This window comes from Callorhinus ursinus, unplaced genomic scaffold (genome assembly GCF_003265705.2).
Source record: "Callorhinus ursinus isolate GAN/ISIS: 27379988/994484 unplaced genomic scaffold, GSC_fseal_2.0 scaffold116, whole genome shotgun sequence".
Taxonomy (NCBI): Eukaryota; Metazoa; Chordata; class Mammalia; order Carnivora; family Otariidae; genus Callorhinus; species Callorhinus ursinus.
This window is the reverse complement of record NW_027397178.1, coordinates 717842-732099: the sequence shown is the minus strand read 5'-3', so window position 1 is coordinate 732099 and position 14258 is coordinate 717842. Positions and strand designations below refer to the sequence as shown.

The window sequence follows — 14258 nt, the reverse complement described above, 5'->3', positions numbered from 1 at the left end:
AAATTTATATGAACTCAAATATTCTAAACTATCTTTTATATTCTGAAGCACAGTCGGTAATTAGGTTCTTAGTGTTAAGGAATAGTAAATTGATCTCTACTAAATAATTCACTAAAGGATTATGAGAACCAGTACATTCAGGTCTCTTTCATATGTACTAAAAAAAAAAAAATGGTTTAATGGGAAAGAACTCTGGATTATAGGGCTAACAAAAGCAGCACCCTACTAATGTAATTTTAACATGAGAAACAGAATTAGAAAATACAGAAAACACACAAAAAATGACAAAGGAGATAAGAATCTTTTAAAATCACACAGCTAGGTGTCTGTCAATTCCAGCCAACTTAGAATCCCTTTCCTCCAAGTCCGCTTTCACACTGGAAGATGTAAGTAGAGACTGGCTACAAAAACCTGGTGAGAATTTAAGAACTCAGATGAAAAAAGGTAGTGAAAGCATTATTACTGTTGCAAATGCTTCCTACTTTAGGATAATGATCCTCAGCAAGATTATAGAATATGCCACTTATCTTTCACTTCTCTCTGCATAACATATATCTGTTGACCAACTTCCTCATGGCCGTCTTTACTTCCTTATTTCGCAAGGTGTAGATAACGGGATTAAGTAAAGGGAATATCACAGTATGGAACACAGACACCACCTTATCTAGGGAAAAAGAGTCAAATGGGTGAGCATAAATGTAGATGGATGGCCCAAACATAAACACCACAATGGTGATGTGGGAATAGCAGGTGGACATGGCCCGGCTGGTACTCTCCCCTGAACCTGAGTGTTTCTTCAGCATGGCCAGGAGGAAGGCATAGGACATTAGGAGAGCAATGAAACATACCACAGAGATCAGACCACTACTAAAAATCATCACTAACTCCTCTGGGAAGGTATTGCCACAGGCAATCCGGACTACCTGCGTGATGTCACAGAAGTAACTGTCTAACTCACTGGGCTCACAGAAGGGAAGTCGAACAATGAAAGCCACTTGTATTATAGAATGAATAAAGCCCCCCAACCAGGAGAGAGCCACCAGGATACAGCAGAGACGTCGATTCATGATAGTAGCATAGTGGAGAGGGCGGCAGATAGCAGCATAGCGGTCAAAGGCCATTACTGTGAGCAGGAACATCTCGGAGGCCCCAATGAAGTGCAAGAAGAAGAGCTGTGCAATGCACCCACCAAAGGAAATTCTCTTCCTTTCCACAAAGAAGTCTACGAACATTTTAGGGGCTGTGATGGAGGAGTACCAAATGTCAAGGAAGGCCAGATTAGCCAACAGGAAGTACATGGGTGAGGTCAAATGAGGGTCAAGTCTGATGGCACAAATAATAAGAATATTTCCTGGAAGTATGAACAGATAGAAGGATAGAAATATAACAAATAGGACTAGTTGTACCTCTCGAGTCTGGGATAGGCCAGTGAGAACAAATTCTGTCACCCTGGTGTAATTTGCAGGTTCCATTTCTTCGCTTTTAAAATAATATGGCTATAAAAAATAAATAAATTACAATTATTCCAAATAACATTTAGCTAGATTCATTTTACTGCTATTGAAATCATCAGATTGGTCTGTGTCATTAAGGGACTTATTAAGATACATTTGATTGTCCCATCTGATGTCTGATAACCCAAGATATTGAAAGAATAAGTGATGACCTGAAAATTAGAAATACTGAAACCATATGAAGCATGTCACGTAGCTGAAACCAAAAATCCCAATCTATTAATGTAATTAATTTCTATTTTTATGAAACTCAGCAGTGCACTAATCCTTTTCTCATATATCTACCTTAGTAAGCAATATGTGTAGCTATTTATGAGAGAAGCCAAATTATAAACTGGTAATAAGAAAAGCTAGTTATTTCTAGATTTTTTGTTGTTGTTGTTGAGAAATCTAGCCAACCTGGATACTTATGCTTGTTGTCTAATAGCAGGCACACTGATCTGGCATTGCTTTCATTTTAATCTTTCAAAAAGATCTCAGGGCTTCATGTGTGGTGAATGGTCATTTTTTCCTTAACCAAAGCCTATACAGCTTAATCGTTAGCAATATAAATAGCCACAATATGCAACAATGCAGGGACATATATGAAAATTCTTCTGGCTATGACCAGATGCCATTATTCCACGGAACATGCAGTTTATCCACTGTTCCAGGAAGGTAGGAAAAAGATATAGTGATCTGAGGAATGGGTATGCTTGCCACCCAAGCTGACCCATTCTGCCACTTCAAGGTGACAATGGGAATAAGATTATTGCTAAAATTTTGCTCAAGTCCTAGTATTGAACCTACCACTATTAGATAGAACAAAACCCATCAAATAAAAATAAGATAATCGTTCACTTTACCAAATATGCTTAATATAAAAACTGCCCATTGAAGAAAGTATTTCTTATAACTGACAGCCAATACTGAAGAGTTTTTTCTGTTCTACTGGTGTGCTATTTTATAATATTTCCTCTCCTCAGGAAGTAAGCATAGAAAAACAAAATTAAGATTCTATAAAACCAAAAAAAAAAAAGATACTATAAAACCGGATTTAACAGCTTCCAGGCACTAAAGCTTATGTATACTATTGACTGAAGAAACCCAGTGTTTCTTCCCTGCAATCTACTGACTCAGTTTGTGCATAATTTTAACAAACATAAACATATGCCTTGCCTTCCTGATCTGTTAAAAAAGCATTCATAAAGAAGGGATGGTTCACTACAAGTAGACACACGGAGAAAGACCAGTACTTAGCTGCAATCTGACACAAAAAGCAGAAAAAAACATTCAGAAAGCTCAGCATTATGGCATTATTTAGCAAAAGAGTAAATATTCCCACATCCATGAATAGCCCAGGGTGGGCCTCAGTGATTTAATTAATCATGTTTAGTAAGATAAGGAAATTTAAAATTCAGTTTAGAAAGATTTTAGTCAAAAGAAAGATAATGCTGCCAGTTTTCAATCCTCAACTTTCTTAAGAGCATGATTACCCGGACTGACATTATTTCCTAGGAATCCAGAAAGCAATGGTTTTATTATATTTACCTGTAGAAGGTGCCTGATAGCCTTCATAAAACTTTACATATGATGTTGAAAGCTCTATCCCAAAATATATACCTTCTGTGTCACTTCTATAAATTATTCGTTTCTTCAACACATATTTAGGGAACATCTACTATGTGCTAACTGCTGAGAACACAACAATGAACAAGGAAGACTCAGTTTCTGCCTCACTGAACTTCCATTTTAGAAATATAGACGGACAAAAAATTAGTAAACAAACAATAAGTCAATGAACTACAAATAAGCAAAATAAATAATTACCACTATTAATAAGAGACAAGAGGGAATTAAAAAGGGAATTATGACAGAGAATAAATGTAGTGGCATGTGGTAGTGATGGTGAGGGCTTTTTAAGAAAAGCATCTTTGAACTGGTGACATTTCACCTAACTTTGAAAATAGAAGAAAAGCATTTTAGGAATAGAGAAGAGCAAATACAAAGGCCTTGTGATAGGGAAAAGTTTGTAGGAACTACAGAAGACCTGCAACTTACCGAAGCACAAGAACAGAGTAGAGACGGCCAAGGACCAAGTAATATGGTCTATAAAAAGAAAATTAGATTTTAACAGTTTCCAATATATTTTGGAATAGATTGCTATATTATATAGCTTGTTAAGCTATATAAAAAGCTTAACAAAATTTGTGATTTAGAAATATCACCCTGGCCACTTTGTAAATAAATTGTAATAGGATTAGATATGGCTTAAACTACAGATAAAGCAGGGTGCCTGGGTGGCTCAGTTGGTTAAGCAACTGCCTCCGGCTTAGGTCATGATCTTGGAGTCCCGGGATCGAGTCCTACATTGGGCTCCCTGCTCAGCGGGGAGTCTGCTTCTCCCTCTGACCCTCCCCCCTCTCATGCTCTCTCTCTCATTCTCTCTCAAGTAAATAAATAAAATCTTTAAAAAAATAAAATAAAATAAAAATAAACTACAGATAAAGCAACAGCTATTGAGAGAAATAAAGTGTTTTCTTTAGAAAATATTTAGGAGATGCAATTAGAGGATTTAGTGTTATATTGTAGTCATTATTGTCATACTATTAAAAACGTAACTTTATATCTTCCATGTCTAAAATGAGGTTCATCCCGCACATTCAGGTTTTTAATAAAATTTGAATGAATCTGCCATAAATATTTAGGAATGCTCTGTCCACAACTCTAAGAAAAACTTGGGGTTGTGCCAATATAATCCAGAGCAAGGAATTACGTTTGTGGGAATTCTGGGAGGAGATAAGCCATCCATGGAGGCTGGGTTAGGGCATTTCCTTCCTAGGCTGTCATCTAGAGTTAGCTATCCTAAGCCAGCACTTAACTCTTAGAGCAGCTGTATTAGTTGGTTAAGCAGGTTTTACTTTATCCTGCCTACACTACACCTCCCAAGCCTGCTCCTCTTTTTATTGTCTTTAAATAAAAATTGTATATATTTAAGGTGTACAACACAATTTCATACACATATGCGCGTGAAATGAGTACTATCATCAAGTTAATTAACAATCTCTTCACACAGTTTTTTCAGGGTTTTTTTTTTTCAGTTTTCAGTTTTCACGGTTTTTTCAGTTACAAGAACGCCTGAAACCTACTCTCTTAGCAAATTTTCAGACTTCAATACAGTATTATTAATGATAGTAATTATTCTGTACATTAGATCTCCAAACTTATCCATTCATTCTACATAACTGCAACTTTGTTTTTGACCAACATCTTCCAATTTCCCCCACCTCCTTGTCCCTGGTAACAACCATTCTACTCTCACACCGAAAAAGGAAATGTGATATAATAATAATATAATAATTATTATATATATAATTCTGTCTTTAAAAAAAAGAGATTCTAAAATATTAGCTATCATCCATTTGCAACAACATGGATGAACCTGGAGGATGTTATGCTAAGTGATATAAGCCAAACAAAGAAATACTGCATGATCTCACTTATATGTGAAATCTAAAAAGGCCTGTTCTTCTTTTAACAACATCTACTGAATTCCCATTCTATGTTTAATCTGCAGGGATGTAGTATCTAGAGGATGACTATGGAGATACCTAGAAGTACAGAGGCTTTCCCTACAGGTGAGTGAACCGTGAACTCTCCTCAAGGGAACAAATGCTTTGGGGAAAAGTAAGAATCTGTGCAGAACTTCTTCCTTACCAGCAATGCAGTGTTCATCCATGCATCTAGCCAAGCTCTTAGTAATCACACAGAGAATAGTTACCTTGCCAATTTGAGAAATTAAGGAGTCTAGCACAGAGATCCTGAAAGAGTAAAAGATTAAATGACTCAAGAGATACTGGATTACTCTCATACAAGAGGCATTTTTAAAATGTTAGCTATCATCATGACCATTGTTGATTCTCTTTCCTTAGAGAAAGATGTGAATGAAGAAGCCAGTGTCTCCCAGAGTAAAAGTCACTCATCTTAGCCCTTCCTGGAAATCAAAAGCTTGCAACACAAAGAACTGCTTTCAGACCCTGCTTTAATAACATAAGGTAGAAGGAGCAAGCTGAAACTGAGAAGCTGGGAAAATGGAAGAAAAGGAAATGTACTGATGAAGGGGAAGAAAGCTGTAAAAGAAAGAGGCAGTTGTTAGTCCTGCATTTCTTCTGGGGATGAAAACAGTCCATCTTTATGGGTCACATTGCCACTGGTGAGTATTCATTTAAATGAAAATCAAAATAGCTTTATAAAATAAAGAAAGAAAATGTTGATAAATAGATTCAAATGAAGATTTATCGAAAATTCTTCCCCAGAGAATAGTACTTCAGCCTTTCAAACCTGCCGATCATAGGACTATGGTGAAGGCTATGTGGTAGAACTTAACCTTCCCTGAGCTAGGGGACAGAGCAAAGGAAACCCTGAGACTAAAGTCAAGTGAGGAAGGGAGCCTAGAGGCAAGCATGATAGGAAGGTACTAGATTTTTAGAAAACACAAATATGTGGAGGTTTTTGCTTTGTTTTGTTTTTATTATGTTATGTTAATCACCATACATTACGTCATTAGTTTTTGATATAGTGCTCCATGATTCATTGTTTGCTTATAACACCCAAGGCTCCATTCAGTATGTGCCCTCTTTTTTTTAATTTTTTATTTTTTTATTGTTATGTTAATCATATATTACATCATTTGTTTTGGTGTAGTGTTCCATGATTCATTGTTTGTTCATAACACCCAGTGCTCCATGCAGAATGTGCCCTCTTTAATGGAGTTTATTTTTAAAGAGTACTCTACCTCAGGAAGATCCATGTTACAGCAAACCATTCAAAAAAAGATATTTTTAGAACATAGGATAAAGAATCACAAAAACAAAGTCATTATTTGAAACATTTTATCTTTATGAGTCTTATATATGTTGTATATAGACATGCATATATGATATCATATATTCCTTTAATTTCTCCAAAATCTTTATAAAGAATTGAATTTTAGAAAGTGTGGGGTACTTATGTGACATATACTCCAGTTTGAAAGGCAACTAGAAAGAGCACTGAAGAATTAAGAAACTTGGATTCCCATGACAGCTTAGTCACCAAAATCTGCGTGACCTTAGAAAAGTCATTCAACTTCCCTCTGCAACAGTTTCTTCCTAGCAACATAAGGGATTTCAACTAGAATTTTAATGAATAATTTAGCTGTATAATTCTAGAATTCTATGAAGATAAAAGTGGATTGAGAGTGAAGCCCTAAAAAGGTATATAAAGAACAATGTGGGGGACAACATGGAGGGACAGTGATTAAATCATCACTGTGGATACACACAACATGTAAAAGAAATAATTTAAATTCATTTTTCCTATTCCTAAGACATTGAGCTTACCTATCTTATTCTGTAAGGAGACATTCTGTGACCTCTGAGACTACTCTGTGAGGAGATAGTATACAAAAACATCTTCACCATATAGTGGGATATGTGGAGACTATGGATCTTGAGTCTCACAAATAAACCAGCAGCAGAGGAGCACCTGGGTGGCTCAGTCATTAAGCATCTGCCTTCAGCTCAGGTCATGATCCCAGGGTCCTGGGATCGAGTCCCACATTGGGCTCCATGCTCGCCAGAAAGCCTGCTTCTCCCTCTCCCACTCCCTCTGCTTGTGTTCCTGCTTTCACTATCTGTCTCTCTGTCAAATAAATAAATAAAATCTAAAAAACAAAAAACCAGCAGCAGAGAATACCAAAATGTAGAATTATCTTGATTTCCTATATACTTTGTGGCCCACAGCAAACTAGGCAAGAAGAAAACATTAGCATCAGAGAAGGGCTGATTTCAATATGAGAAGATCATTTGCTGCTTGTGCATTTCTCTTAAAAGACAGATATGGAGTGTGAGTGCTTTGGTTCTAATCACAGCTGATCAGTTACTAGCACTAGCTATGTGACCTTGAGCAACTCACTCACTTCTCTCCCTTAATGTGTCCATTAGTGCAATGGAGATAGTAATAGTACCTACCTCATAGGTATTATTGTAGGGATTAATGAGCTAATGCATGTAAAGCTCAGAAAAAATACCTGGTATATAATTCATACTTACTTAAAATATTATTACTGTTGTCATTATGAGGATAATGATGGTTATATTTCCTTTGCAAAGAAGCAAGTTCATTAAAGAAACTATTATTCTTATATGATGTCCAAAATATTGTCCTTTAATGTCTGTTTAGACTTCTTTATCCCCACTCTGTCCCCAGCTACTCTCCTTGGATCCAGAAGACTAAATCTGAGAAACAGCTTAGAGAAGAAAAGAACATCTGACTTCTAAACACTACCATCTCCTCCTGTTTTCCCCAGACTACAATCCTATGTGACTGTTGATAAATCACTATTGTTGAGGGGCCTGGGTGGCTCAGTTCATTAAGAGTCCAACTTGGTTTCAGCTTAGGTCATGATTTCATGGGTCACAATGTCATGGGTCATGAGATCAAGTCCAGCATTGGACTCCTCACTCAGTGGGGAGTCTGCTTCTCTCTCTCTCTCATTCTATCCCTCCCCCCACTTTGGCACACTCTGTCTCTGTATAAAAATAAATAAATCTTTTTTAAAAAATCACTATTGTTAAATCATCTGGCTAGTCTCAGAAGGCCTTTTTTCCAAAATGCCTGAAATTCTGTATGAATAATTTCTAACAAATACTAGAGAAATCTGGGCTCCCATAGTAATACTCTGTTCATATCTCAAAAAACAAAACAAAAAACCTTTACTCATTTCATTGTCATTTTTCAGTTTATATTTTACCCAAAATATAACTGAAATGCTGAGCCCCTTAATGATATGAAGTATGTCTCATTTATATATCAATCTAGTGCCTAAGATAACTTCTGGCACACTATGGTCCTTAATATGTGTTTGTTGGATGGATGGATGGATGGATTTGTAAGTGAATAAACTAGTTGATGATGCTACAGGAAAAATTGTCACATACTTCTAAGTTCAATTGTTTTATTAATCCATTTGGTGTTTTCTGAGTCCGCTTCATGATTCCTGATTTTGTTTCCTGGAATCCTCTTTTTAAGATATCTACTCTACCCATATTAATTTCAAATAAGAGTCTCCTTGCTTTTAAGTTTTTTTTCTCTTTATCACCTCCAGAGTTGTTGGTACTACCTCCTCCAGTTCCTTCAAAATGAAACATGTCAGGCCCTCTTCACAGTGGCCATCTTGAAAAACCATCATAAGTCAGGTTTTTCCTGACTTCATTTTAGGAGTGACAGGATTCAAAATTTTGGAAGATTATTTTAATGATCTGGCACTCCCTGAAGACCCATAAATCAGAACAACCTTCTCTGATTGAGACTGTTTAAGAATGGCTCATCCTGTAAATATGAGATGATCAAGTTATCTTCTCAATGCCCTGTTCAGCCTTGGTTCAAAATGCCTTACCTGTGAGCAAAAAGCAAAAGAAGAAATTGTTTGTCCACCAAGGTTAAGGTCTACTCTATATGATCACGATGTTTCCCTAACACCTTTCCTTCTAAAACCTTCTGCTTCTTACCACTATTCTTTGAGTACTTTACAGAGTTAATCCCATTATTATATCTACCCCAATGTCTCAAAAAATAGAGTAGTTTATGTAAATAATATAATGCCAATCTTCCACCTACCAGTTGCTGGTGACAGTTTTGGTGTAGTCAGGAACTATAGAGGGGGTAGAGGTGCCTCTTCCCCCATCTACAACAGAAAGCTTTGTCTTCTATATTTTGGCATATATCAGTTCCTTCTGTGATGTAACAATGAGCTAACTAGTATCATGGATTGTGACTAAGAAAATCAATTCTCTGGAGGCCAGGGCCAGCCAGCTAGGAATCAAAACACTGAGGGAATAATTTAAAAGTTGATGTGTGCTTCATCCAAGGAACATAGAAATGCATCTGAATTTCCCAGAACAAGTAAGGAAAATGGCTCATTTCCCTAGATTAGTAGTAGAAAATGTCATGATGTGTGATACGCCCTCTGGACTATGATGTGCATTTCTAATTCTACTGTTCCAAAGGACTATATCACTTAGAGATGTTGGATCCTTAGGAAAATAGAGACCTATCCAAATCTAATACCACATGAATTGGTTGAACAGTTTACTGATGTTTGCAATAAAGACCTTAAGTAATAACTCCTTAATATTTGTTTTATTCAGTGTCTTCTACATGTGCTTAATGATTAGCTACTATGTGTCAGACACTGTACTAGGCACCAGGAATATAATGGTGAATAAGAGAGAAACTGTCCTTATTTTCCTAAATCAACCTATAACTGACTGTCCCATCTATGAATCCACAAATACTTGTCAATACCTCTCACCCAGAAATGTTCTCTGATAAATAACTAGGTTCTATCTCAATTTTATTCTACCAGCCTTATCTCCATTTCATATCTTTCAGAAATTTTTCTTCCTAAAATTATCTTTATATTATACACTCTGTGAAGTGATGATGACAGAATTACCTTTACTAAAGTTGCAGATACAAAATTAATACACAGAAATTGCTTGCATTTATATACACTAATAACAAATAGCAGAAAGAGAAATTAAGAAAATTTGCAATTGCACCAAAAAGAATAAAACAACTAGAAATAAACTTAACCAAAAGGGTGAAAGAACTATACTCTGAAAACTATAAAACACTGATGAAAGAAATTGAAGACAACAAAAACAAATGGAGAGATTTTCTATGCCCATGGTTTGGAAGAATTAATGTTAAAAAGGCCATACTACCCAAAGAATTCTACAGATGCAATGCAATCCCTATCAAAATACCAACAGCATTCTTCACAGAACTAGAACAAATAATCCTAAAATGTGTGTGGAATAAAAAAGACCCTGAATAGACAAAGCAATCTTGAGAAAGAAGAACAAAGCTAGAGATATCACACAATCCCAGATTTAAAGATATACTACAAAGTGGTAGTAATCAAAACATTATGGTACTGCCAGAAAAACAGATACACAAATCAATGAAACAGGATACAGGTCCAAAATAAACTCACTCTTACATGGTCAACTAACCTATGACAAAGGAGGCAAGAATATACAGTGGAAAAATGTCTGTTCAACAAATGGTATTGAGAAGACTAGACAGCCACATGGAAAAGAATGAAACTGGACCACTTTCTTATACCATACATAAAAACAAACTCAATATGGATTAAAAACCTAAACGTGACACCTGAAACCATAAAACTTCTAGAACAGAACATAGGAAGTAATTTCTCTGACATCAGCCATAGCAACATTTTTCTAGATAGGTCTCCTCAGGCAAGAGAAACAAAACCAAAAATAAACTATTGGAAATACATCAAAATAAAAAGTTTCTACACAGCAAAGGAAAAAAACAATAAAACAAAAAGGTAATCTACTGAATGGGAGAAGATATTTGCAATAATAATATATCTGATAAGGGGTTAATAGCCAAAATATATAAAGAGTTTACACAACTCAACATAAAAAAAAATCCAATTTAAAAATGGGCAGAGGGGGTGCCTGGGTGGCTCGATCAGTTAAGCGTCTGCTTTGGGCTCAGATCATGATCACAGGGTCCTGGGATCAAGCCCTGCATTGGTCTCCCTCCTCAGCAGGGGGCCTGCTTCTCCCTCTCCCTCTGCCTGCCGCTCTGCCTACTTGTGATTCCTCACTCTGTGTGTCAAATAAATAAATAAAATCTTTTAAAAAAATGAAAAGTAAAAAAATCAATAAAAATGGGCAGAGGATCTGAATAGACATTTTTCCAAAGAAGACAGCTGGCCAACAGACACATAAAGAAATGCTCAGCATCACTAATCATCGAGCAGAAATGCAAATCAAAACCACAATGATATATCACCTTACACCTGTCAAAATGGTTTGAATCAAAAAGAGAAGAAATAACAAGTATTGGTGAAGAAATAGAGAAAAAGGAAACCTTGTGCCCTGTTGGTGGGAATGTAAATTGGTACAGCCACTGTGGAAAACAGTATGGAGGTTTCTAAATTAAAAATAGAAATATGATCCAGTAATTCTGCTACTACACATCTACCCAAAGAAAATGGAAACTGGTACCAAAAGATTGGGATCATTCCCTGCATATTTTCAGACTACAGTGCTTTGAAATTGGAACTCAATCACAAGGGGAAATCTGGAAAGAACTCACATACATGGAGGCTAAAGAGCATCCTACTAAAGAATGAATGGGTTGCCTCTTTGTTTTGTGGACTGTTTCCTTTGCTGTGCAGAAGTTTTTTATCTTGACGAAGTCCCAAAAGTTGCTGATATCCAAGATCTATAAAGAACTTCTCAAACTCAACACCCCAAAAAAACAAATAATCAAGTCAAAATGGGCAGAAGACATGGACAGACACTTCTCCAAAGAAGACATACAAATGGCTAACAGACACATGAAAAAATGTTCATCATCATTATCCATCAGGGAAATTCAAATCAAAACCACATCAAGATACCACCTTACACCAGTTAGAATGGCAAAAATTGACAAGGCAAGAAACAACAAATGTTGGAGAGGTTGTGGAGAAAGGGGAACCCTCTTACACTGTTGGTGGGAATGCAAGTTGGTACAGCCACTTTGGAAAACAGTGTGGAGGTTCCTCAAAAAATTAAAAATAGAGCTACCCTAGGACCCAGAAACTGCACTCCTGGGTATTTACCCCAAAGACACAGACGTAGTGAAAAGAAGGACCATATGCACACCAAAGTTCAAAGCAGCCATGTCCGCAATAGCCAAACTGTGGAAAGAGCCGAGATGCCCTTGGAGGAAACTTAAATGCATATCACTAAGTGAAAAAGAAGTCACTCTGAAAAGGCTATATACTATATGATTCCAACTATATGACATTCTAAAAAAGGCAAAACTATGCAGGCAGTAAAAAGGTCAGTGGTTGCCAGGGCTTGGGGGGGCAGGGGTGGGGATAGGGAAGGATGAAAAGGCAGAGCACAGAGAATTTTTAGGACAGTGAAACTACTCTGTATAATAATACAATGATGGATTCATGTCATTATAAATTTGTCCAAACCTACAAAATATTCAACACCAAGAGTAAGCCATAATGTAAACTATGGACATTGGGTGATTACGATGTTTTGTAACAAATATACCATTCTGTTGGGGGACACTGAAAATGAGGGAATCTATGCATGTGTGGGGGCATGGGGGGTATGCAAAAACTTTGTAACTTTCGTTTAATTTTGCTGTGAACCTAAGACTGAAGAGAAAAATGAAGAGGGGGAAATCGGAGGGGGAGATGAACCATGAGAGACTATGGACTCTGAGAAACAAACCGAGTATTCTAGAGGGAGGGTGGTGAGGGAATGGGTTAGCCTGGTGATCGGTATTAAAGAGGGCATGTATTGAATGGAGCACTGGGTGTTATATGCCAACAAGGAATCATGGAACACTACATCAAAAACTAATGATGTAATGTATGGTGATTAACATAATTAAAGAAAGAAAATTAAGTCTTAATTTTTAAAAATATGGAAAAAAAAACTCCCTCCTTTTGGGTTTATCTACTCACTCTGCCAGTCCCTTCAGGCATAATGGTGTTAACAGCTCTACTGTTTCTAATTCCTGGTTATGGTACTGACCCATATGACTCCTCCATATCTGCAATTTTATAGACAGTCCCACAGTGATTTTCTCTTTGTAAATTATTCTATTTGGAGTGTGTCATCAGTTTTCTGTTACGGTCCTAAATGATACAGACAAGGTTCTATAAATGTATCCTTAAGCCCATTAACTTATTCCATGCTATTACTTATGCCCTTATAACTAAGATGCTCCAACATCATAGATCGTATGAAACCCCACCTCTCTTTGTTTTCTGAAGCCTCCCTTCTTTGGGGTTCTATCCTTTCTGCTTTCATCCATTTTTATCACCCCCTATGCCTGCTAGACAACTCTCATCTTAAAAGTGCTTGGGGGGGGGGGGAGGAGAAAGATGTCAGAGGAGTAGGAGACCTAAATTTAGTCTGGTCCCAGGAATTCAGCTAGTTAAGGATCAAACCATTCTGAACACCTATGAACTCAACAGGAGATAGGAGAAAAGAATAACAGCACCTCTCTGAACAGAAGAGCGACCACTTTCTGGAAGGTAGGACGTGTGGAGAAGTGAATCTTTGGGAAGATAGACAGTGGGGGGAGGGGGCCTCCGTCAGATGCTACTGGCAAGTGATAGAGCAGCGGAACACAAAATCAGAACTTCTAGAAGTCGTCTCTGCTGAGGGATATCGCTCCAGTGGCTAAGTGGGGGTGGAACCCTCAATGGACAGTGTGGTCTCAGGACCCTCGGGGTCACAGAAAGACCAAGGGTGCCTGAGTGTGGCAGAGCTCCCAGGTATCAGAGCATGGAAGCCAGCTGCAGAAACAGAGCCGAGGAGTGGGCTCTCAGCTCAGGGTTGCCATAAACTGTGATCGGTGACACAGTCAGGCCACTGCTCCTCCAGCAGGGACCCAACAAGCGGCAGATCCAGGGAGAATCCCCTTCCTCCCCTGGGAGCAGCAGCACAGAAGTGCACCACAGGGATCTACTGGGTTTGGAGACTCCACACGGGGTCGGGTGCCAGACATAGAAACGATCGGTCACAGGTCGGGTGAGCACAGAGTGCAGCTGGAGACCAGGGAGATGAGAGTGATTGACTGCTTTTCTCTGGGAGCTCACTGAGGAGTGGGGCCTGTGTTCTTGGCTCCTCCAGACAGAGATTGGGAGGCCACCATTTTCACTCT

At 37.6% G+C, this 14258-nt stretch overlaps 1 protein-coding gene across 2 annotated transcripts; it reads right to left on the bottom strand.

Moving 5' to 3' along the window:
• Window positions 1–530: 530 nt before the first annotated feature.
• Window positions 531–9283, bottom strand: LOC112833370 (olfactory receptor 4M1). Of its 2 annotated transcripts, none has more exons than XM_025884492.2 (2): window positions 9153–9283; window positions 531–1496 (listed from the first exon to the last, which is right to left on the bottom strand). In XM_025884492.2, the coding sequence occupies exon 2, from the start codon at window positions 1470–1472 to the stop codon at window positions 531–533; it is 942 nt and encodes a 313-aa protein (XP_025740277.1). In that variant the 5' UTR covers window positions 1473–1496; window positions 9153–9283. The 2 variants fall into 2 exon arrangements, with proteins under 2 accessions (XP_025740277.1, XP_073745842.1); XM_073889741.1 differs by lacking the exon at window positions 9153–9283 and adding an exon at window positions 7586–7637.
• Window positions 9284–14258: the final 4975 nt, after the last annotated feature.